The sequence below is a fragment of the Chiloscyllium plagiosum genome, unplaced genomic scaffold, assembly GCF_037043375.1.
Source record: "Chiloscyllium plagiosum isolate Xiang-an unplaced genomic scaffold, Cpla_swu_hap1 HiC_scaffold_10, whole genome shotgun sequence".
Classification (NCBI taxonomy): Eukaryota; Metazoa; Chordata; class Chondrichthyes; order Orectolobiformes; family Hemiscylliidae; genus Chiloscyllium; species Chiloscyllium plagiosum.
This window is the reverse complement of record NW_028270148.1, coordinates 70,022,419-70,049,333: the sequence shown is the minus strand read 5'-3', so window position 1 is coordinate 70,049,333 and position 26,915 is coordinate 70,022,419. Positions and strand designations below refer to the sequence as shown.

At 42.2% G+C, this 26,915-nt stretch overlaps 1 protein-coding gene across 6 annotated transcripts in view; it reads left to right on the top strand.

The window, feature by feature from the left end:
• Nucleotides 1-26,915, top strand: part of pde10a (phosphodiesterase 10A) — a 488,240-nt gene that overhangs the window by 203,464 nt on the left and 257,861 nt on the right. Inside the window, exon 1 of one of the 6 annotated variants that reach the window (XM_087991436.1) lies at nt 12,011-12,128. The exons of the other annotated variants lie outside the window; for them this stretch is intronic. Within the exon in view, the coding sequence (XP_087847562.1) occupies nt 12,062-12,128 (67 nt within the window). The 5' untranslated portion in view covers nt 12,011-12,061. Of the gene's footprint in view, nt 1-12,010; nt 12,129-26,915 lie in introns of those variants that run through there. 6 annotated transcript variants of the gene reach the window in all.

The following is a 26,915-nucleotide window of genomic DNA, read 5'->3' as shown; positions in this document are numbered from 1 at the left end:
ACTATTCAGTTATACCTTTATAGGTTGTAATTTTGTATAAATCCTGTACAAACAGGACCCTTACTACTCAGTTATGTAGGTTTATGTCAGATTACATTATATAAGAGAAACAGCACAGAATCAATTTAGCCCAACCATTCCTTTAAGCTTCACTTCAAACTCCCTTCCTCATATAACATTATCATTGCTTTACTCAATTCCCTTCTCCTTCCAATGCTTGTCTAATTTCCCCATGAACGAGTCGTGAGTTCATAGAATGCCCTGCCAGTAGCAGTGGTGGACTCTCCCTCTTTATGGGCATTTAAACGGGCATTGGATAGGCATATGGAGGATAGTGGGCTAGTGTAGGTTAGGTGGGCTTGGATCGGCGCAACATCGAGGGCCAAAGGGCCTGTACTGTGCTGTATTTTTCTTTGTTCTATGTTCTATGCATCTATACATTTCACTTCAGCCACTCCATATGGGAGCGAATTCCACATTCTCAGCACTCTGGGTACAGACGTTTCTTGCGAGTTCTGAATTTATGAATAAAGTACATTTTTTACAAAATAAAAATGATTCATACTGATAAACTGATGCAGCTGGATGATCTGGAGGAACTGTAAGTAAACTGGAAGACACATCAAAACTCCTAATGAAAACGGTAAAAAGACACCAAGCTACATGATATCTTCAGCAACCCTGCAGATGGAGTGCGGCAGAGATATGGCCAGATAGGTCTGTCTGCTCCAGAATAGGCTCCCCATTTGTATGTTGAACATTCGTGGTCAGAATCACCGGCATAAAGCTGGTGTTCTTCTGTAAACACTGTCTGCCCCATGCTGATTGTCACCTACAGGTGGATCAGAGGCATGGCAAGCAAATGTGGGCATTGAATGTAAAAGTGTTGACCCTAGAGAACATTGAAGAAGTCAATAAGGATTGCAAAGGTTGAAGAGCCATGAGACCCCTCTTTGCGTCTCCAGTGCAGTCAAAGTGAACACAAGACATTCTTCATCTTTAAAGGTGTTCGGAAGGTAATAGAGAGATGGCTGCAATTGTTTTGACTCCAGAAAAGCAGTCATAACCTGTTTCTGATGCAGGAAGAAGATGGCTCAGTGAAGTTATCGCACCCTGGTACTTTGAGGATCAGCAAATCCATTTCTACTAAACTGTATGATGTGAATCCTACACGCAGCATGGCCTCCTAATTGTACCTGTCCTCTACCATGGATCCTTAGCTGGTGATGTGCAGGAGTATCTAGAAACTAGGAAAGTTGACAAAAGGGAGCAAGTGGATGTGGTTAACTTGGATTTTCAGAGGCTTTCAATGAGGTTCTACCTAAGAAATACACATGTAAAGTGAAAATGCATAGGATTGGAGTTAGTTTACTGACACTGATACAGAACTGCTGGGCAAAAGATTGGGAATAAATGGTGGCTCAGTGGTTAGCACTGCTGCCTCACAGCGGCAGGGACCCAGCTTCAATCCCTGCCTTTGGTGACTGTCTGTGTGGAGTTTGCACATTCTCCCCATGTCTGCGTGGGTTTCCGCTGGGCTGTCTTGTTTCCTTCCACAATGCAAAGATGTGCAGGTCAGGTGAGTTGGCCATACTAAATTGCCCATAGTGTTAGGTGCATTAGTTGGGGTAAATATTAGGTAGGGGAATGGGTCTGGATAGGTTACTCTTCAGGGGCTTGGTACGGACTTGTTAGGCTGAAGGGCCTGTTTCCATACTGTAGGGAATCTAATCTAATCAGAAAAGCAAGTCTTTTTCCAAGTGGCAGGCAGTACTCATGGGAAACCATGGGGATTGGTGCTTAGGCCCCATTTATTCACAATGCATATTAATGGTTTCCTTGAGGAAACTACATTTAATATCTCCAAGTTTGCAGACAGCACAAATTGGGAGGTTGAGTTCTGAGGAGGATGCAGAGGTGTTTCAGCATTACTTGGACAAGTTGAATGAGCGGGACAATGCATGAAAGAAGCAGTATGATGTGGCTAAGTGTGATGTTATCCACTTTGGTAGCAAAAATAGGAATGTAGATTATCTGATAGCGATAGACTGGAAAGGGAAAGGTGCAAAAAGACCTGGGTATCCTTGAATACTAGTTGCTGAAAGTAAACATGCAGACGGAGCATGTGGTGAAGAAGCAATTGGTATTATGGTTTTCATAGTAATAGGATTCAGATACAGGAGCAGGAATATCTTGCTGCAGTTGTGCAGGGCCTGGGGAGACCACATCTGGAGAACTGTATGCAGTTTTAGTCTCCTTATCTGAGAAAGGATGTTCTCGCTATGGAGGGAATGCATCTAAGGTTTATCAGACTGACTCATGGGATGGCATATTTGACATATGAAGAGAGGCTGAATTGAATAGGACTATATTCACTGCACTGTGGAAGAATGGGGGAAACCTCATAAAAATCTATAAAATTCTAATAGGATTAGACAAGGTGAACACAGGCAGGATGTTCACAATGACCAGGGAGTCTAGAACCAGGGTCACAGTTTAAGAAATTGAATAAACCATTTAGAATTGAGATGAAGAGGAATGTCTTCACTCTATGGAATTCTTAGCCACAGAAAGTAGTTGATGCCAAACATTAAATATTATCAAGAAGGAGTTAAAAATGGTTCTTAGAGTTAAAAGGATCAAAGGTTATGGGGAGAAAGTAGGAACAGGGTACTGAGTTGAATGTGGTATTGAATGATGGAGCAGGCTTAAAGAGCTGAAAGGCTTACTCCTGCTCTTATTTTCTATGTACCTATAAAAAAACCCACTATCGCTGAAGAGCCTGACAAGGCTCTTGAGTCCTTTGAGAAGACTAAAACTCACAGAGTGAGAGCTGAGCTGTATTCACCTCTGTTGCCCAGAACCTTCTGAAGGTGCACAAGAACATGCCTCAGGCCAGTAGCCTGTGTGAAAGCATGAGGACGGGCATCATCACCTTCATCGAAACGCAGGAGGGGGAAAAGGAGAAAATTTGGAATTGATGCCCAGTTTCACTGATGAATGTAGAATACAAAATTCTTTGTAAGGTCCTTGCCAACCAGGTCAGATCTGCTCTGGGGTCAGTGATTCACACAGACCAGGACTGTGCTGTAGTGGGCAAGAAGTTCCCTAAGAACCTTATATTACTTATTGATATGATTGCCAAGGTGCAGGGCTGTTGGATGGACAATTCCCTCATCAGCCTGGAGCAGGAGAAGGCTTTTCACAGAATATGAATGGATAGCCCAGCTCCACCTCAACTTGATGGGTGTGTCCTCTACAATCGGCCTTAGGGAGAGAAGGTGAAATTGGATCAGATGGCATTTGACAAACATCAATAATGCAGTCTCAATCAATGGGTGAGAATCCGAAATCTTCCTGATCAAATCTGGAGTGAAGCTCTCTCTCCTGCTTTGTTCATAGTTTACTTTGAACCTTTATGTCAAATCCATCAGGAAGGATGAGGATTTGAGAGGGGTGATAATCCCAGGTAGTGAAAACTTGCAGGTCAAGACTTTCCTGAGCAACATCACCATCTTCTGCTTAAATCCACTGTTGGTGCTCAGACTCACGAACATCTTTTGACCAGCTCGAACTGACCTTGGGCCCAAAGTAAATCGAGAATGACACCATGCTCTTTGGGAACTGGGCTAACAAATCTTTATCACCTACACCATTAGGTCACATTGTCTGAAGGTGCTGCCATATGATACAGAAGGTCTCGGGCATGCAACAAAAACTGGGAGGAGCACATCGACACGACGAGGCAGAAATTGGGCATATGGGAGTATGGCTTCCGAGAAACCCGGTCATCAGGTCAGAGGTCCTCTTAACGTTATTGCATGCAGCATAGGTCCCCAGGCCTGAGCTCTCGTCTAATTCATTTGAAGGTCAAAGGTGAAATGAATGTAAGGACACCATGTACAAACATCTGGATAGAGGGGGGGAGATATAAGCCCAACATCATCCTCATCCTGTTGGTCCCCTTTTATGTGCAGCTGAATTAAGCTGTGCTTGGATGTTCATTATGCAAACACCTTGTGTCACTACATGCTATCTCATTCTACCTATCCCCAGTATTATGAAGGATTGGTCAGACAGCATTGCAAGAACACAGAACATAGAACATAGACCTTTACAGCACAGTACAAGCCCTTTGATGTTGCACCAACCTGTGAAAATAACCTGATGTCCATCTAACCTACACCTTTCCATTATTATCCGTATGTATGTCCAATGCCCATTTAAATGCCCTTAACGTCGACGAGTCTACTACTGTTGCAGGCAGGCTGTTCCATGCCCCTACTACTCCCTGAGTGAAGAAACTACCCCTAATATCTGTCCTAAATCTATCACCCCTCCATTTGAGGCAATGTCCCCTTGTGTTAGCCTTCACCATTTGAGGAAAAAAGCTCTCACTGTCCAACCTATCTAACCCTATGATTATCTTATACGTCTTGATTAAGTCACCTCTCAACCTTCTTCTCTCCAACGAAAACAGCCTCAGTTCCCTCAGCCTTTCCTTGTAAGACCTTCCTTCCATACCAGGCAACATCTTCGTAAATCTCCTCTGAACCCTTTCCAAAGCTTCCACATCATTCCTATAATGCGATGACCAGAACTGCACGCAATACTCCAGGTGTGTCTTGTACAGTTGAAGCATGACCTCATGGCTCCTAGACTCATTCACTCCACACATAAGTGCCAACACACCATATGTCTTCTTATCAACCCTATCAACCTGGGTGGCAACTTTCAGGGATTAATGAACCTGGACACCGAAATCTCTCTGTTCATCTACATTGCCAAGTATTTTACCATTAGCCCAGTACTCTGCATTCCTGTTATTTCTTCCAAAGTGAACTACCTCACACTTTTCCACATTAAACTCAATTTGCCACTTCTCAGCCCAGCTCTGCATCTTATCTATGTCCCTCTGTAACCCACAACATCCTTCAGCACTATCGACAACTCTGCCTACCTTAGTGTCATCTGCAAATTTACTAACCCATCCTTCTACACCCACATCCAAATCATTTATAAAAATGACAAACAGCAGTGGCCCAAAAGAGATCCTTGCTGCACACCACTAGTAACTGATCTCCAAAATGAACATTTCCCAACAACCACCACCCTCTGTCTTCTTTCAGCTAGCCAATTTCTGATCCAAACTGCTAAATCACTTACAGTCCCGAAACTCTATATACACCACATCAACTGCTTTACCATCATCCACCTGTTTTGTCACCTTCTCAAAGAACTCAATAAGGTTAGTGAGACACAACCTACCCTTCACAAAACCGCGTTGACTATCCATAATCAAATTATTCCCTTCCAGATGATAATAAATCCTATATCTTATAACCTCTTCCAACACATTACCCACAATTGAAGTAAGGCTCACTGGCCTATATTTACCAGGGCTGTCCCAACTCTCCTTCTTCAACAAGGGAACACCATTTGCTATCCTCCAGTCTTCTGGCACCTGTCCTGTTGATACTGATGACATAAATATTGAAGCCAAAGGGTCTGCAATCTCCTCCTTGGCTTTACAGAGAATCTGAGGATAAATCTCATCCGGGCCAGGGGTCTTATCTATTTTCAGATCTTCCAAATTGCTAAAAGCTCTTCTTTGTCAACTTCAATCCTATATAATCTTGTAGCCTGTATTCTCACTAATATTGCCCTTTTCAATGTGAATACTGATGAAAAGTATTCATTAAGTGCTTCCCCTATGTCCTCAGATTCCACACACAACTTTCCCCTAGTACTTTTGATTGGCCCTAATCTTACTCTAGTCATTTCCTTATTCCTGATATATCTATAGAAGGCCTTAGGGTTTTCCTTGATCCTATTTGCTAACAACTTCTCATGTCCCCTCCTGGCTCTCCTTAGCCCTCTCTTTAGATCTTTTCTGGCTAACATAACTCTCCAGCTCCCTATCTGAGCCTTCATGCCTCATCCTCACATAAGCCTTCTTCTTTCTCTTGACAAGAGCTTCAACCTCTTTAGTAAACCATGGCTCCCTCTCCCGACCTTCTTCTTCCTCTTGATAAATGATTCAACTTCCTTAGTAAACCACGGCTGCCGCACTCGACAACTTCCGCCCTGCCTGACAGGTATATATTTATCAAGGACCCACAGTAGCTGTTCCTTGAATAAGCTCCATGCTTCAATTGTGCCCATCCCCTGCAGTTTTTTTCCCCATCCTATGCATCCTAAATCTTGCCTAATTGCATCATAATTGCCTTTCCCCCAGTTATACCTCTTTCCCTGCGGTATATACCTACTCCTGCCCATTGCTATTGTAAATGTAACCAAATTATGGTCACTATCGCCAAAGTGCTCACCTACCTCTAAATCTCACACCTGGCTGGGTTCATTCCCCAGTACCAAATCCAATATGGCATCGCTCCTTGTTGACCTGTTTACATACTGTGTCAGAAAACCCTCCTGCACACATTGAACAAAAACTGACCCATTTAAACCAGTTGAACTATAGTATTCCCAGTCAATACTGGGGAAGTTAAAGCCCCCATAACAACTACCCTGTTACTCTTGCTCCTATTAAGAATCATCTTTGCTATCCTTTCCTCTACATCCCCGGAACAATTCAGAGGCCTATAGAAAACACCCAACAGGGTGACCTCTCCTTTTCTGTTTCTAACTACCTCAATGGGTGAATCCCCAAATGTTCTCTCAGCTGCTGTAATACTACCCTTGATTGACAATGCCACACCCCTGCCTCTTTTACCATCATCTCTGTTCTTGCTGAAACATCCAAATCTCAGAATCTGCGACAATCTGCAGGATTCTCTGCTGTACATGCTTTTCCTGGTGATGCACACTGAGACAAACATTAAATGCACTTCAAAGACCATCAACTCAGTGAAATACGCTCTTTGATATGCCTGAAATTTGTTTATCTTCCAATGCAAAGAGTTGTTCTTTACTGAGTGTTGTAGACTGGTACGTTCCAAGGTCCAGGACTATATGTCAAGGGATGCATTAAGATTAGATTACTTACAGTGTGGAAACAGGCCTTTTGGCCTAACAAGTCCATACCGACCCGCCGAAGTGTATACCACCCAGACCCATACTCCTACAGTTACCCCTTCACCTAACACTATGGGCAATTTAGCATGGCCAATTCACCTAACCTGCACATTTTTGGATTGTGGGAGGAAACCGGAGCACCCGGAGGAAACCCACGCAGACACAGGGAGAATGTGCAAACTCCATACAGTCAGTCGCCTGAGGCGGGAATTGAACCCGGGTCTCTGGCGCTATGAGGCAGCAGTGCTAACCACTGTGCCACCGTGCCGCCCACGGTCTGATTAACCTTGGGGCCAATCATCAACAAGGCACTGTGGTGAGAATCCTCTGTCTAAAGTCTTTTTGTCATAACATAGTGAGGGGCTGGTAACTTATAGAACTCCTCATAGCTGGAAATTGGAATGTATATAGTTATTGTAACTGTCATTTAAAGTTTAAATTTTGCATTTGGATCAAGACATCTAAAAGTGCAAAGTGCTCAGCTGAGAAATATGATATTTCACTTGTATTTTCTGTAATGTCTGATGTGAATTATTTTGGAATGTACTTATATTTTATGAATAAAGTACAATATACTTTTTGCAAAAAAAAACATACCGACTGTTCTTCTAATGTTAAACTAAGTGTACAAGCATTATCATTGCAGATGTGTTTTGGCCATACATGCATTTCTGTCAACTCAGATAGGGATGTCCTGTTTAAAAATAATACATTCTTGTTCATTTATATGAAGAAAACAGTAGAAAAGTATTGTACTTTACCACTTTTCCAGGCATCCACCCCAAATGCCTGTCTGCTGATGTAATGTACGTGGACTTGGCAAATTTATTATAGTAAAAGCCTCAGTGGAGAGCAATGTTTGTTATCTGTCAGGATATGTGAAACTTGCTGTCACAGTAAGGAACATTTCTTTTATATCTCGCACGCAATTGTTTAAAATTCCTTGTAAATTAGAATTGCTCCTGATTTCAGGGCCAGGACGTATTTCTTCGACCATTCAGATTTATCAACCTGTTTGCAATTTTAAACGGATTTGCGTAATCAAACAGATCTTATCGATTTCTCAAAAAAGACTGATTGTAGTTAGGAGGAGATTTTGGAGAAGTTTGTTTTTTGACATGGAACTGTTCCCATTTAAAAGCCTGTATCCAATTTTGGGGATTTTATTTCGCGATTTACATGCATAACTGAAGTTGATGATCTAACGGATTCCGAATGTCTCGACTTTGTTCACTTGATTTTTTTTTTGTCAATATGACATTAACGTCCTAAACACATTACAACTGGATTGTACATACCTGTTCTAATGATGACTTGAATCCAACACGTTGTATTTATACTGTCACAAAAACAAACTAAGGAATTGTATGAAAACCTAGTTAGCTCAAGAACAAAATTCCGAATATTTCTACTGTGAGAATTTGCTAGATTCAATGTTTTTTTAACAATTTGAACTGTGCGATTGTGATGGAAAACACAAGTTGTCGTTGATATAGAAATGAAAATATCATGCATATCTCAACAATTATTTTCAAAATATGTACTTTAGTCATATCGGATATTTCGTTTCCTAGTTAACTTTTTACGATTAAAAATATTTGATTCCTCCATATGGATGTGACACTACCTTTTCATATTACTGTAATCAGACATCAAGAGCCATCCGTACTGAATATCATTCCTTTGCCCTTTAGCGAAAGCATTGCGGAAATTTGATCCCGCAGAGTAGTGACACGGAATTCGTACTTCATTAGGGGCTGGCATAAAGAACGCGTTTACACTCCATAACCGGAAGAAAGGTTAAAATAACTAAAACGAAATAACTTTTTTTTAGCAATTTGCTGATATTTTAAAGTTCATTGTCCCTCTGTACGTGTTAATTACACGATTCCATACACGATTCCATTGAGATTTTACAGTTTTGTCGCATTATTGTATTATAAAAACATCAGGCATCCTTGGAGGAGGCTTCCTGATGAAGGGCTCCGGCCCAAAACGTCGATTTTCCTTCTCCTCGGATGCTGCCTGACCAGCTGCGCTTTTCCAGCAACACACTCTCAACACTTATTAAAAACATCAGCCCGGTTACGTTTACCAGAAAAAAAATCGACGTCAAAACTTGAAACATAACCTCAAAATAATGGTTCCTATCTAGTTCGAAACTTAAACAAAAAATTAAAGGCTTTCTTGTTATTTGATATATTAAACAAGCATCAGAAAGATCAGCAGATGAGAGGCACTTCTCCGTTGATGGAAATAATTCAGAGGGAAAGCGTCCAAGTACTGAAGAATGTTTTAACTTTTGTAAGTAAAACGTCACAACCCTTTTTAAATTTGGAAAATTGCCCTGAAACGAGGTAGTCCTATTAATATCTGCAATACTGCAAGGCAGACTGTAGCATGATCATTTTGTAAATAATTCCAAGATGGTGACCTTTTTTTCCACGTGGACCCCTAAACTGCCAATAAATAGAGCACATCCGCCAATATACATATTTGATGCATTTTCAATAGACATTTGTTGCATGCTTGGCAACTTCAAAATGCTTGAGTACCTGTGTGAAAACTTCGTAAACAAACATCTACTGCTCTCCTTTTATTTTTAATATATTTTACAATGCCTGTTATAATATTTGGAATTGCAAAACAGTTAGAACCAGCTTTGCGATTTCAATCAGTCTTATAGTGGTTGAAAGATAATGAAAAGGCTGGAGGAGGTGGGGATGGTTGCTGTCAAGTTGTACATTACATAGACATGCTGCTGTATTCATAATCAAATATTTTAATGTTGAATGGCATTTATACATATACATTCGTTTGCCAAGTTTCCATGGTAACACAATAGCTAATAACTACATGTTCCACTTTCACGGCAGTTAAGTTCACATTGTGTTAAAATTACCAGGTGAATAGATTCATGGTTTGACCCAATATCTGGCATGATCCAAACTTCGTTGCTGAATTGATAGCATTTATGAAAAAAAATGTTCAGTGTAAATGTTAGGAAATTTGAGTTAAATTAGAGATTCGTAACGGCGAACGATTACTTCAAATTACAATATTGCATGTCACGACTTCTAGAATATAAACCAGAATTCATACAATAAGTACAGTAAGGAATTTACTTCTTGACCCAGAGTGGCAAAAATACGGAACTATCCCAGGACATGGTTGAAGTGAATATTATAGATGCGTTCAATGGACAATGCCGTGGGAGGAGATTTGGGGAGATTGGGGGCTGCTGGTGAGGGTAGTAGATTTAGATGAGAAAAGATAGGAGAAGGCTACAAATAGAGGATAAACATGGCAAAGACTTGCTGGATCGAATGACTTGCTTCTATACTATTTATCTAATGTAAACTACATTTATTTTATTTAAAATTTAAATGTTTCAGGACAGCCCGTTCTTATGTTCACAACCTTTGATAGTAGACACTGCCTTATTATTCTTGAGACTCTTTGTCTATTATTTTCCATAAGATCGGGTACAGACTCTAAAGGCAGCTCAAGCCGAAGAGACTGTGTGGGGCCCAACAGACGTCAGCAATACGTAAATGGCACATCTGCAGGAAATCCCTTGTATCGCCTCTCCCACAACACAATACACAGCGAGACATCGCGTTTTTTTCTGTCACATTAACATGAATTACAATGCGGTTTATTGCTCTAAGTAGACACAAACTATGCATCAAAAATGGACCCGCGTTAAAAATGCATGGCTTCCTGTCAAGTATCTTTTTATCAAGATTAAGGGATAGTAAGAGTATTAAGATTGCATGTTATCCCTTGGGATTCGTTTTCTTTTAAGTTATCGAAGATAGAAAATCTGTATCAATGTTGGGTTGAGAGAGATAATTAAACACAATTTTAAAAGATTGATATAATTATTACAGTTTTTTTATTTTTACACCTGTAGGATCTATCCATCAAATGAGACTATAGGAGTTCATGCTTTAAAAAATGAAATTAAGGGATTGAATTTCGTTAACATTTTGAATTAAAGTTGGCCTCTAACTTTAAATTCTCAGCGCACCGAAACTCAAAAACTAGCGTGTTTATGCGAATGCAAAAGCTTTATGCCTTTTATAGCAGATCCGAGCGGGTTTATTAATGAATATTTATGAACAAAGCTTGAGGTTCCCTGCAAGGCTATCTGCACTGTGCTAATGTGCGCCCTGTGTAAACTGACGATTCAAAATACATCCCGAGATACAGCTTTTATCTTCCAGCTCATCTTCCATGATGAAGTGAGTAGTTTGGGTAGATAGCTCCTTATTTCCTAACGGGATCATCATGTGCTTGCCGCATTCTGTACTACGCGCGTTCTGACCTCTGCAGCAAATTCAGAAAAAAAAAGTGGTTTGCAAAAGACAGAACAAGGCACGAAGATTAATCATTGCATGCTTATAAGCTCTCTAACTCCTGCCATATACATAAAATGTTTCACTCAAGTCATTTCTTTACAAACTGCTCGTTTATTATCAAAAGTTGAAAATTGCAAATGTAAAGTTTCGAGATTGTAGGATTTTGAATTGGAATGATTTGTTGCAAGAAGAAAGGTACGATTTTTGATTTCGCCAGCCGGCGTGGTTCGCTGTGGTGATCTAACCTGCGTTAAGGAACTTTGTAAAGAAATGTATGTTTAAAGAAAAACGATGACCTGCAACTTCCGAGTAATGATCACAACAGAGTGGGGAAACACAGTTAAAACCTGAGGGATATCTCAGCAGGACTGAGCCAACTCGGTGATTGAGCTTCGCCCCGTCCTCTCCCCTCCCCCCAGGCGCCCAGCCAGGCCGGCCGGCCGGCCTCTGGATGTTGTCCGCCTCTCAGCAACAGATCCGCCCTTTCAGCATCTTCCTCCTCCCCCTGAGCGCTCTCGCTTTTGGAGCCGCCACTTAAAGAGCCATCTTCGGCGTCAGCCCCTCCTGCGGATTAAAACAAGCGGGAAACGGAGCGAAGGAAAGAGCCGGTTCACCACCCCCCCCCCCCCCCCGTTCTCGGGACCGGCTGGCACCAGAGAGACATGGAGGAGAGAGGGGAGTCTTCCTCCAGCGGCTGCTTGCGGAGGTTCGCCAGCTGCTTCCTCAACAGTATGTGCACAGTACTCCGTTACCTACCGCCGCGTTAGCTCCTTGTTCGCCCCAGGGTCTGCGGGTGGGGGGGTCCAGTCAGCGATTCCGGGACCCGGCTGGCCTTAGGAAGTTGGGGCCCAGAAAGTGGGAGATGGGTATGGGTCCGGTGGAGGAGTAAGTGAATCGGGGGAGGGGGGTAAAGACCTGCAGAGTTGGGGGATGACTTTGGGGGTGGTGATCCAAAGGGTGAGCTGGGGGTGAAATGGTGGTGTCCCGGAGGGTGGGGTGGGGGAGTAGGGAAGGTGGTGTCCCAGAAAATCGGGTTGAGGGGAACGTGTCCAATAGAGTGGGGGTGGGGTGGAGTTCCGGGAGGGGGTGCTTTTGACCTGGAGTGTTGAGGGTGTGCGGTCCCGGGGGGTTAGTTGTTGTCCTGGAGAGTGCGGGGTTGGAGGTGGGTGGGTGTGTCCCAAAGGGTGGTGATTGAGATGGGTGGAGGTTGAGTTGTGCGGGCAGTGGAGAATGAGGTGAGGGCGTTATACAGTGGAGGGTGAGGCCATGGAGGGGTAATGGGTGTCCCATAGAGTGGGGGTTGAGTTGTGTGGGAGCTGTGTCGCGAAGAGTGGGGTTTGGGATTGGGCAGGGTATTGAGTTTGGCCCGGAAATTGGGAGGTGGGTGTGAGGGATGAGAATAGGCCAGTCTGGAATGTCGGAGGTGGGGAGGTCTCAACAGGGCAGGTGGACATGGAAAGTGGGGCCTGGGGGATATGAGAGTGGGAGTTGAAGGCAGGATCTGGAGAGCTGAGGGGAGGTGGGGCACTGGGGAGGGGCTGACGGGAGGCAGGGGACTGAGGAGGGTTTGGCGAAGGTGAAGAGTTGGAAGCAGATTGGGAATTTAGCAAGGATGGAGGGAAGATTTAGAGCCGGAGTGTTGTATTAAGGAAGGAAGGGCTGCAGGTAGGAATGTGAGGGTGAGTGACCCCACCACCTGGGCTGGGGAATGGAGGTTTGAGGGTGAGTGACCCCCACCTGGGCTGGGGATGATGGGGGTTTGAGGGTGAGTGACCCCCACCTGGGCTGGGGGTGAGTGACCCCGGATCTTGGGGGGACGGGGTTTCAGGGTGAGGTGGGTGGGGGCCTGACGATGTGTTTGTGATGGGGCTGCCCGCTGTGATCACACGGTTGCCGTGATATCAGGCTGGGCCTGTGTGTCCCGCTCAGGGCAGTGCGGTGTCGGAATCTTCATTTGTCCTTTTACTGAAACCCCGGGGGTCTGCTCGGAAGATTGAATCAGTTCGTCATGCTTCGTCCTCCAATGGGTTCTGCCCGCTCCATTGATCCCAGCTCAGCAGGGTTCAGAACAGCCCGGCGCAGCAAAGGGCGAGCAGCAGCTGGTAACTGCTTTCATTCATCATACTGCCCACTGAACATTCATAACTTCGTATATACAGTATGTTATATATAAATAAAAAACTTCATATTGAGAAACAGCGATTGCCATGTGAGTGGAGAGTAGGAACAGCCTCCCACCTTAAATTGTCTGTCAGGCCACAGGGACAGAGAAGAGTAATTCTCTCCTCATTGCCGTTCTCAACGAAGTGTTTATAACGAGGACGTGGTAGAATCCGAAATGAAGTATAGTATCTTCCAAAACGAAATATTTTGTTTGAAGGGGGAGACATTTGTTGCCCAACAGCATCACTTGTAGCTGAAGTTACAGGTCCTTTAGTAAGTTTGCGTTGTCACAGATCTTTAATTGAGCCTGATTCTTATGAACGAGTATTTTTTTTCGAAGAGCAAGTTGAGAAGGGAAGCCTTGACTTTAAAACGGGTGACCATTTTCACTTGTTTCCCATGTCTTTGTGAAAGTCTCTTGTTGTAGTGACTATAGTCTCTAGACTTCAGCTATGTCTCGGCAGTATTGTATTTGCAATAATTTACTTATGCAAAAAATAGACATTGCTCGATTAACAATTGCCTCAACATACTTTTAAAACGATTAACGTTTCTTTGGGGGTAGCATTTATTTGCACTAGTAGTACTTTGTGATAAAAGGAGCAGTAGCAGGAACAGGGGTGGCGGTGGCTCAGTGGTTAGCACTGTAGCTTCACAGCAGCAGGGCCCTAGGTTCGGGTGACTGTGTGGAGATTGCTCTGGTTTCCTCCTGCAGGCCAGGTGAATTGGCCATAGTGTTAGGTGCATTGGTTAGAGTGAAATGGGTTTGGGCTGAAGGGCCTGTTTCCATACTGTAGGGAATCTAATCTAATTATTCACTTCTAAGAAGTCTTCATCAATCAGGTATAATATTTTACATGTCATATATTTGGGAATTTCTCTAAATTTGAAAACATGAGTTATTTGCTAGAATACAATTTTAGAATGACTATTTGCAGCTAATCGGGTGACCATACTCGCTGTGCAAGACTGTCCCTGTAAATAGGTGATCGAATTTTTAGAGCACAGGGCCCGATGAACGATTCCCTTGCTTTTCCTCAAGCAGCCCCGTGGAATTGAGGACGACTTGCTTCCACTTTGTTTGAATAGATTTTGAGATGGCTGAGAAGTCCATTTACAATTTGATACACAGACTCTGCCATGTACAGAGCAGGTAATGCTTGGAGGGTCAGGTAGATAAGTTGACGAAAGGTTGTGTGCTTAAGCCATCAAATTGATTTTCACCTGCGTTCCCAGCAAAGTCTCTTGATGTTTTTAGTGTCTTCCTAAATAGACCTTTAATGTGATTATAGGCTTAGGAGCAGAAGTAAACCATTCAGCTCAACAAGGCTGCTCTGTCTTTTTCAATGAGATCTTGACTGATCTGATAATCCTCAACTCTGCCTCCCTGTCTTTTTCCCCACATGCTGATTAAAAATCTGTATATCTTTGCTTTAATATATTTAACGACCCAGCCTTGACAGCCCTCTGAGCTAGAGATTTCCACAGTTTGCCCATTCTCATGAGGAAAAAGCCTTTCTCATCTCTGTCTCAAAAGGGCTACTCCTCACTCTGAGATTATGCCCTCTGCTCCTATACTATCCATGAGACAGAACCAATATCTCTGCATCCACTCTGTCAAGCCCCCTAAGAATCTTTACATTTCAATGATGTTTCCTAAACCCCAAAGAGTACAAATCCAACTTAACCTCTTCTCACAAGACAGTCCCTTCATACCTGGAATTTACCTAGTGAATACAAAAAATGCTGGAAATCACAGTGGGTCAGGCAGTATCTGTGGAGAGAGAACAAGCTAATGTTTCAAGTCTAGCTGACTCTTCATCAGCTTTAGGTTTTAGTACAGATTCCAGCATCTGCAGTAATTGATCCTATGTTAATCTCTTGAGTGCTTCTAATGTCACGATATCTTTTGTTGGATAAAAAGAACAGAACTGTTCACAGACATGGTCTGATCAGTGCCTTGTATAATTTTAGAAAGACCTCCCTATTTTTATACTTTATAGCCTTTTTAAACAAAGGGCAACATTCCAGTTGTCTTTCCAATATCTGCCGAATCTGGTTTTTGTTTTGTGATTCCACGATGTCTTGGATAGTGTCTGGCTCCCTATTTATGGGACAGAGCGTGAACACTTTACTGGAGGTGCACTGATGATGTTATCTAGTGTGGTGACAAAATGTTTGCAAACAAACTTACCAGTTCAGTGAGCAAGTCAACAACCTCGTGGATCGGGGTGGTTAAAAGACATTTAGCATGCTTGCCTTCGTTGCTCAGTCCTTACGAGTATAGGAGTTTGGAAGTTATGGTGAGATCTGTTCTGGAATATTGTGTTCAGTTTTGGCCATCCAATTGTAGGAAGGATATGATGAAGCTGGACAGGATTCAGAAGAGATTTACCAAGATGTTGCCAGATATGGAAGGTTTGAGTTATAAAGATAAACTGGGACTTTTTTTTCACTTGAGCGTAGGAGGTTGAGAGGTGACCTGATAGAGGTTCAGGTCACCTCTCAACCTGATAAAATCATAAGGGGTATAGACCGGGTCAATGGTAGTTTCCCAAGAATGGGGGATTTCAAAATTAGGGGACACATTTTAAAGGTGAGAGGAGGGTGATTTAAACACAGAGTGGTTCATGTGTGGAACGAACTTCCTGAGGAAATGGTGGCTATGGGCACAATGACAGTGTTTAAATTCATTTGGATAAGTACATGAATACGAGAGGTTTGGAGGGAAATAAGCCAGGTACAGGCAGATGGACTATGTTCGACTTTGACTGGTCAGACCAAAGGGTCCGTTTCTGTGCTATATGACTTGTGATTCTCAAATCTCTGAGTACTGTAGTTTCTGCAATTTTTTTTCTCCATTTAAGTATGTTCAGCTCTTACATTGTTCCTGCTAAAGTGCGTAATCTCTAATTTTCCCACATTATATTCTGTCTGCCAAGGTTTTGCCCATATGCTTAATCTGCCTATATCCCTCTGTAGACTACTTGTGTCATTATCACTACTTGTCTTCCCACTTATTTTCAGCAAATTATCTGCAAATTTAACTGTAGTCCATTTGCTTTCCTTGTCCATGTCATTAATATATAGTGAAAATTATGGCCCCAGCACTGATTCTTGTGGCACCACCCGAGTGACAGATTACCAACCTGAAAATTCCTCTTTATCCCAACTCTGTCTTCTGTTAGTTCACTCTTTTAGTTGGTCACAGACTAGAGAATCCCATGAGTTGGCAAGGTTTTTGACATCTTTGAGGACCCATTGAGAATGTCTCTAAAGTTTTCCTGATGCTATCACATTTTCCACACAACAGAGCTGGTTTTCATTGACTAGCACCTCAATGCTGGACATGGCACGGCAGCTTGGGAGTAGGTGCTGTTGTGAACTGCCTTTCTTGCCACCAATTTTGAAGGATCTTGAAAAGGCACTGCTGTGCTACTTCTCTAGTATTTTGAGCTGCGTGCTTTAAGGTTTTCAAGTCTCTGAAGCATATGGGTATACAGGGATCATTGCTGCCCTGTAAACTGTGACTTTATTCTTGCATTTAAGATTCTGGTCCTCTGTCTTACTTTGTCCGAAGGCTGTGTAACGTTTTAAAAATTTGTTCGAGGGATGTGGATGGTGTTGGTTAGGCCAGCATTTATTAGCCTTGAGAAGGTTATGGTGGATTGGTAAAGTTCTTGGGATGTAGGAATGCACACAGAGCAGATAAGAATGGAGTTCCAGGATTTTGCTTAAATTGTTTTTAAATGAGATGACTAACACTGTGGACAGCACTCCCAGATGTAGTCTCATCAACACATATGTAATTGAAGTAAATTGCCCCAATTTTGTATTTAATTCTCGTTGAAATAAACTATAGCATTCTTTTAATTTTCCTTTTCACTTGCTGCAGCTGCAGTTAATCCTTTTGCACTCTGACACCCAGATCTCTCCACAGTGTCCTACTTTGACTTGCTTGAAGGAATCTGGTGTATAAAGTGGGTGTTCCTTCAAAATTGCACTTTAAATTATACCTTCTTAAAGATTGGTTAGGCCACTTTTGGAATATTGTGTGCAATTCTGGTCTCCTTCCTATCGGAAACGTTGTGAAACTTGAAAGGGTTCAGAAAAGATTTACAAGGATGTTGCCAGGGTTGGAGGATTTGAGCTACAGGGAGAGGTTGAATGGGCTGGGGCTGTTTTTCTCTGAAGCATCAGAGGCTGAGGGGTGATCTTGTAGAGATTTTTAAAATCATGAGGGGCAGAGATAGTATAAATAGACAAAGTATTTTCCTTGGGGTGTGGGAGTCCAGAACTAGAGGGCATAGGTTCAGGGTGAGAGGGGAAAGATATAAAAGAGACCTAAGGGGCAACCTTTTCACGCAGAGGGTGGTACGTGTATGGAATGAGCTGCCAGAGGAAGTGGTGGAGGCTGGTACAATTACAACATTTAAAAGGCATCTGGATGGGTATATGAGTAGGAAGGATATGAGCCGGGTGCTGGCAAATGGGACTAGATTAGGTTGGGATATCTGGTCAGCATGGACGAGTTGAACCAAAGTTTCCGTGCTGTGCATCTCTGACCCTATTAGCAGCTTTATAGCCGTTCATTCCAGTTTATAAGATTATGCCTTTCTAATTAATTCTTGCAATTTAGACCGCCCCTCATTAGGCCAGTATACAAGTCAACGACATTGCTACAGGTTTGGAGTCACATGTATCCAGATCGGATAGAGAAGACAGATTTCCTTCCATAGAGGATATTAGTGGACAATCGAAAATGGTTTCATGATCATCATTAGACTTTTAATTCTGGATATCACTGATTTCAAATTCAACTATCTACCATATTCGAATCCAGGTCTCCAGAATATTGAGTTTCTAGGTTTAGTGCAATAGGAACTCCGGTTGAGGGTCTGGAGAAGTTAGAGCAGGTTTTTAAACCTCTTAACATTTCCTGGATAATAATTAAGTTTAATTGAGTCTGAACCACTGTCAGAAGTTCCAGATGCAGGGAAATTGGACATCAGAATTCTCATTTCTAGGGCAGTTGCATAGAAGTCGGCTTTGTCAGGAATTTTGCATGGTGTCGATGCAGCTTATAGCCTGTGCTGCTTCAACAACTCGCTGGTCATCTGTGAAAATAATGGTCCAAACAGAATATGTCTTCAAAGTTTGGGTGAAGATTTGTAGCTCGGGTGCTCGTTGTTGTGGTTCTGTTCGCCGAGCTGGAAAGTTTTGTTGCAAACGTTTCGTCCCCTGTCTAGGTGACATCCTCAGTGCTTGGGAGCCTCCTGTGAAGCGCTTCTGTGGTGTTTCCTTCGGCATTTATAGTGGCCTGTCCCTGCCGCTTCCGGTTGTCAGTTTCAGCTGTTCGCTGTAGTGGCCGGTATATTGGGTCCAGGTCGATGTGTTTGTTGATGGAGTTTGTGGATGAGTGCCATGCTTCTAGGAATTCCCTGGCTGTTCTTTGTTTGGCTTGCCCTATAATGGTAGTGTTGTCCCAGTCGAATTCATGTTGCTTGTCGTCTGCGTGTGTGGCTGCTAAGGATAGCTGGTCGTGGCCTTTCGTGGCTAGTTGATGTTCATGGATGCGGATCGTTAGCTGTCTTCCTGTTTGTCCTATATAGTGTTTTGTGCAGTCCTTGCATGGGATTTTGTACACTACATTAGTTTTGCTCATACTGGGTATCGGGTCCTTCGTTCTGGACTGCACAAAACACTATATAGGACAAACAGGAAGACAGCTAATGATCCGCATCCATGAACATCAATAGCCACGAAACGCCACGACCAGCTATCCTTAGCAGCCACACACGCAGACGACAAGCAACATGAATTCGACTGGGACAACACTACCATTATAGGGCAAGCCAAACAAAGAACAGCCAGGGAATTCCTAGAAGCATGGCACTCATCCACAAACTCCATCAACAAACACATCGACCTGGACCCAATATACCGGCCACTACAGCGAACAGCCGAAACCGACAACTGGAAGCGGCAGGGACAGGCCACTATAAATGCCGGAGGAAACACCACAGAAGCGCTTCACAGGAGGCTCCCAAGCACTGAGGATGTCACCTAGACAGGGGACGAAACGTTTGCAACAAAACTTTCCAGCTCGGCGAACAGAACCACAACAGAATATGTCTTTCTATGTGTGTACAGAAACAAAAAGTAGCCAAGAATCTTGATGTGCACCTGTATTCAGCAGGCTCTGCATGTGGAACTCTTACTCTGTTGTGTAAATTAGGAGTTTAGTTTGTTTTTGACCAATGGTTTCCACTTTTTAAAAGGTTAGCCTTGTCCCTCTTAAGTTAAATTTTGAATGTATTTTCCTAATGTGTCTGGTTATTTCTTTTTGTGTTCCCTGCAAACTTTGAGAATTGTAATTAAGTTGGTTGTACAAAGGATCACTGGAGTCTTTTGCTGTTGCAATAACTGACTGAACATGTTTCACAGTTTTATGGTTCATTTTGTGAATAGATTTTGACAGTTGCTCTGGAAATGAGAGTATAGCAATTAAACTATTATTCAAATCCAACAAGCTGCAATTGTCCAGTTTGTACTCCCATTTAGAACTGTTGTATTAATGCTACATGGTGATATTGCAATTATGTAAATGTATTAAGAAGATGGAATCTCATTTCATTTTGCTTATCTGGATGTAGTAGACGCCAAATTACCAAAATTCATTAACAAGGCCAATACAAAGCTGCACCCATTTTGCACTAATACAAACTCAGACCTGAGATGCAAGTTAGAACCACCTCTTCCCAGCACATATACCACTGCAGTGACCAACTTTTGGAATAGTCAAATCTCTGACTGGCAAATCCCCTGCTCGATTGATTCCCCTCTTCCCTTCCTGAACTGACTCAACTGTGCTCCCCAACCAACCTGGCCTGACTGTGTTCCTGACCCCCAAACTGGCCGGGCTGAACTGTCCCACTGGTTTCTCTGACTGAGCAATTTCCTGGATCTAAAACTCTCCTTTTCCACATGCAATGTCCAATTCCTCTAAACCTTCACCTCCACCTAATAGCCTGAGACCTCTTTATTTCATCCTTCAAAAGAGGTGTAAGCAGTCCCCATCTGCCACCATCCTTTAGCTGAGTGAACATTTTTTTTGAACATTGAACAACAACTTTGTTTTCCACTTTGTTTGTTCCAAGTACTGCTGTTTCCGTGTCAGCTTACGTACACGAGAAATTATAGCAGGTATTATGTGATGGTGTTTGGGATAAGGAATTCTTGAGCTCTTGAAGCCAATGTGCTGAGGTTTAATTGTAGTGCAATTTACTCTCCAGATTTTTCATTCTACAGAATAGGTTCTGGTTAGTTTGGCTTATCCAGCCACTCGATAGATCAATTGAGGTACTATAGGAACTTTGGATCATTTATTGGAATAATGCTTTGACAGAATTTTAATAGAAAACATTTGTCACCCAACGAGCAAAATATTTATAAGGAAACATATTGCAAGATTGCCTTTTAATGTTAACATGTTAGTTGGTGTTTGGCTGTTATTTAAATTTTTCGGGTAGGTAATCAGCACAGCATTTTACTCCATATACTGTGTAGTGTTCAAGGTCATCATTTAACCCACAATTTGTTTAGTATGTTGTTCTATTTATTGATTTTCAGTCGATTACCCTTTTGGTTCTAAAGAAAAGTGTGCCCTAAACTGGCTGTATAAAGCATGGTACAGCATGTGCTGCTAATAAAATGGACATGTGGGGTATTAATGGGATTCTAGAATGAATATAAAATCTGGAGTGTAAATTGTCATTGAACTGCCCTGGCTAGATTCATGAGTGTTTTATGTTTCATGGCTTGTAGAACAAAGTTCTTCAGCTCCTGATGTTGGTAATAAATATGACACTTGCATGTGGATTGAACTGTGACAAAATCTTAATGTTAAAATGTTCCAAATTTTGCTATGAAAAGAAAATGGTTTGGGGGTTTGTCTTGAAGAAGAATTGCAACTTTTAATGTATTTAAAAAGTTGTCGCAGTGTGGACTTTGTGCAAAATGATGAGTAGATGCCCAAGTTCCTGGATCATGCAATTCAACGCTAAACAACCCAAGCCTGAAGTTTTACAATTTGATTTGTGAAATTAAAATAAGGTGCATCTGCATGATCACAAAAGTATATTGCATGCTGTATTATTGACTCAATAGGCTTGTAATTTGTCTGAGTAATACTATGTGAGGCGCAGCTGTATTACTGTATAAAAAAATGAACACATTCACGCGCTGTATATCATTTATGTGTGAATCACATGACCATTTTGTGTTTTTTAAACACGAAACAATTTGAAATGTACACAAAAATCAGAACTGTGACTAACGGGCTTTACTTAACTCAAATACAGATTTATAGCTTTAATTCCGCCGCTAAAGTGTAGTCATTAGTTTAAAATTAACTTTTTTTCATTTTATATAGGGACTGGATAATTTGAATTATTTTCTTCCTGACTTTGTGTTTGTTGGTTTCAAGTACCTTTTTTCAAAAGTTCTGCATTTGGGAAAAAAATGTGCTACCAATTATTGAAATGTTATACTGGCCAAACTTGGCATTGTTAAACTGTTAACAACCAGATACAGTTAGTATGTGTGCATTTTGGAGTAATGATGAGCAAAGCTGCCATCACTACTTTGAAATTGATTGTAATTTGTGGAACTATCACGTACACAGTTAAATAGTGAAAGACAAGAAGTTTCTGTCAGTAAATCTAAATTTCTCTCTTGGTTGTGATGTTTAAATCCCTCCACATTGCAATCAATTTGAAATCATTAATTTGATTAGAGTTCCATCCTTCATATTGTTATTAAATACCCCTGTCAAGTTTTTCTGTCAATTTGATGAAAAGTTCTAATTTTTAATTTTGATGATTTTTTTGATATTTCAGCTTTGAAAATGTTCTAACCTGTTTTTACTTTCTGTAAAACTTCTTTAAAAGAAGGTTTTTTTTTGGTTTCTGAGAATGCTTCAATGTCAGCTCTACTTCCTGACATCATTGTTGCCAGATGCTTGGCTATCCACTTGTTTTGACATCAGATTCAAATTAACATGGAGAACGGTATAATTTGCATGACAGGGCAGTATGTGCAGTACTGCTCCTCAGATGCTGCCTGAACTGCTGTGCTCTTCCAGCACCACTAACCAAGTATGTGCAGTAGTTGTACCCCACCTCTGAACCAGGAGGCCTGGGTTCAAGTCCCACCTGCTCCAGGGGTGTGTAATACCATCTCTGAACTGGTTGATTAGAAAATATCTATAATTTATATCCTACTAGATTTCTGTAGGCATCTTTGATGTTAGTGGCGTCACTGCTCAATGCAATAGTCTCATATCAAAACTTGTTTCTTTTTGCTCAGCATATTAAATGATATAACTTCCTGATGCAAGTGTTGTTAAACTCACTTGAGTAGTTGCAAGAATGGTCTTTGCAAGAAATGTCAATATTCTGTGATCCTATTTTGTGGTTAATTGAGGAGTTGTACTGTGATGTAAGATTCGTGTGTGTGTGAAAGTAAAGTGTGAAAATGTCCCAGTAGTGCATCAGCAACAATAAAACAGTTGTCTTCTAGAATTTGGATGTACTTGGCATGAGTCAATGTTTGATACAACCAGCAAAAGGAAACTTTGTGCCAGTTGTCATGCACGTCTATCTTCATTCTGAATGGCATATCATTGAACTGAGAGATTGTACAAGTCGTTCTGCTATAACACGCATTTTGTTAACGTGAATTTGCTGTAAGGCAATCGACGAATTGGGGACACCGTTTCTAAAGTGTGAACCTTTTTTAATCATGTGTTGGCTGTAATACGATTACATCACTAACACTTTAAGCACTATTTCTAAAGCGTGATTTTTCTATAATACACTGTTGCACAAGAACATAACCATTGTGTTATGGAAGAACGACCTGTAACTGAAATTATTAGGCAACTGTCTTAGGATAGTCATGATTTGGAGATGCCGGTGTTGGACTGGGGTGTACAAAGTTTAAAATCACACAACACCAGGTTATAGTCCAACAGGTTTAATTGGAAGCGCACTAGCTTTCGGAGCGATGCTCCTTCATCAGGTGGTAGTGGAGGGCTCAATCCTAACACAGAATTTATAGCAAAAATTTACAGTGTGATGTAACTGAAATTATACGTTGAAAAATTGATTGTCTGTTAAGCCTTTCATCTGTTAGAATACAGTGATAGTTTCATTTCTTTCATGTGTAAATCACAAAACCTTTTTTTTAAAAAGTTGCATTCTCGGGTTAGCTGTTAACAATGGTGATAGCTAGACAATATGTTAGGATAGGGCTTAGGATAGAGATGAGTGAGCAGCCTCAAGTTCTCCATTACAGGTGAACTTAATTTCTTTGATATTTTCTGCCCAAGAACTAAAATTTGATTCTTAGTTGTGCAGTACTGTGTACATCTACTCGTAACCAGTTGTTGCTTAATCCTTTTGATGGGAATTAACTATTGTGTGTGGGAAGATGAAGCAATGTCACTTTCTGTTACTTTAATCAAGTCTGCTAAGAAATGATTGATAATATGGTGTTGTAACACAGATAACGTCATTGCATATTCCACTATTTATGGACCTCAAGAATTTTTACAAGACATATCCTTTATCTTTCAAGTCATGCTAAGTTGTATTTATTAATGTAAGATGTGAAATTTGAAAAATGTTCCCAACTGTTGAATCAGTACTTCATGTTGAGCACCAGTTAGAAGGAAAACAAAGAGTAGGGGTAGCACAGAATGTACTCTTCATGGAAGACCTCATTGTCTACGACAGCTTGGTTCAGTAACCTGACAACTGAGTTCAGCTGGGCGTGTCCAGAAGGACATTCCTGTCAGCAGGGCCTGCGTCTAATAGTAAGAAAAGACAGAAACACTTACTTGGCTTTGCACTCATTAATTGACCTGTCACAGAGGCATGTGTCCATGATCACCACATGGTGATAGAACCTATGGTGATAGAACCTCATTTCATCCTGAGGGACACCTTGCATCGTATGGGTACCACCATCTACCTCAATGGGATAAATTCAGAACACATCCAGCAAAATAAGGCATCCATGAGGCATTTGGGCTGTTGGTAAGAATAGGAACAGAATTGCTTTTGATTACAATTTGTAAACCTTGTGATTTGACTTATCTTCACTCTACCAAGCAAGAGGATCAAAGCTGGTTCACAGAGGAGTGCAGAAGAGTATAACATCAACCTGTTGAAATTGATAGAATGGGAGTGCATGTATGCTAAAAAGCAGAAGTACCACGCAATTGATAATGTAAGGAAGTTTATTTCTATCCCACCCCCTGTTTTAAAAAATTCTCAAGGTCAAGGACCAGGCTCGCAGGAAAGTAGTCTGACACAGAACAAACAGCCAAGAGGCGAGTCTGCTAGAATATAGTTTTATTCCCCGCAGTGTCCCCACAACCAGTCTCGTACTTACAACGGGTCTGGCTTATACTCACTCTACATGTTACCAAAACTGGGAGCCGTCAGTTCTCGTAGAGCGGTTGCCAACAACCCACGCTCGGCGGTTAAACGTAACCCCGGAGCAGACTCTACCGAACTGGAGACTTCTCCAGCTGATATACCCTTTTCCAGATATAAACATTCATGTGAACAGCAGAGCAAGGCTAAAAAACACATTCCATTCTGGTTACATACAGATAAGAAGATTCACACGGGAAGGTGTATAACAAGATTCACACGGGACCAAGCGACACCTTCCATTTTCGGTTAGATTCACACATGTATTGGGACACAATTTTAACCCTTTCACCACATTCCACTGCTTGGCCCAATACATGTGTTGCATAATGATTCACACATGTATTGGGACATAATTTTACACCACATTCCACTGCTTGACCCAATACATGTGTTACATAATGCCCATATGTATTCTTTCTAACAAGCGCCTATGTACACGCCAAATATACAAGCAAGTCAGGACATTACAGCATGTTAAAATCACCAGGACCGCTACCAGGATCGACAAGGGTGGGAACAGGAATGTCCCCGCAGTGGAGGACATACCACTCAATATGTCCCACCAATGATGAGCTGACTCCACGTCCACTACACGGGCAGCATGTACTACCTCCTGTCCATGTATAAAGGTAGACACCGTAACCTTGGTGACATTGGTTTGATGCTTTCGTAATATCTGCTTAAGCTCCTCGGATCGGTCCAATGCCCGCTTAAACCGATCCAGGGAAATGTTCCAGGGATTCCTCAGCACTTTCCACTGCACCTTGGTAAAGTGGCGAGCACTGCTATAAGTGGTCAACAAATAGGTGTGATTCTGCCAGTGCCACTGATAGACATTTGAGAGGCATCCCGAGAACGGTGCTGAGGGAAGCATAGGATGTGGATTATTGGTAGCCACACAGAGCGTGTGTGGCCCAATCTGCCACATCATGTCCCTTGGAGTCTCAACAGTCCATTCGCACAGGGCCGTTCCCTTAGTCAAGCAAGGGTCCCGATACCTGTCCATCAGTAGGCAAGTTTTCCCCTGATCAGTCTGTTCACAAGCGGACAGATCATAGGTAATATTGGTATCTGGGCTAAACCACTGTCCCCTTGTCTTCAGAAAATAATATCCAGAAGATGTAATCACTGGTAATACATAATATCGACAGACCGTAACAGTGTGGGTTACATTCATGGTAACAAAGTATCCGTTACACATAGTTGCATTACACCATGTTCGCTCTGGATGGGTTATCATCCACAATTTCTCAGATACATTCCATAGTCCCCTCCACGCCTGTACATTGGGGGATGTTACCACACGCAAAAAGCGTTCTTTCTGTATTTGAGCATGCAACATTTGAATATGACAGGCAGTCCAATTTAACTGAGCCGTAATGTTCTCAAACAGTTCCTGAGTGGCGCCCCAGACATCCAGTTCCCATTGCAGAGATCGTATCATTATTTCAGCTGTCTCTCCTTGAGTCATCATTACGGATGGCATCCACCTTCCAATAGTATGTAGTCCTTGTGAGGTGGCCTGTCCCGTGTTAGATAATTTAGTACGGGTTACCTCAGAGTCAATGGCATTCGAGATACCCATAACAGTTCCTGCGCCTCCCAGCAGGGTGTCATACCACGCTCGTCGCCGCCTCTTGGTATGACACTCGGGTATGAGGGGCAACTGTACCCGCCAATGAACATCAGTGTGCAGTACCGCCCAGGCCATCTGTTGACAAGTTGACATAATAGGGGCCAACTGTGTTCGATGCGACCGCACGCCCCCCGTGGCACCCCTCTTCGGTGCTGGCCTGCCCCGCGTGGGGTTTAATAACGCCTCAGACGGGGCGTTCGTCGAGGGCAG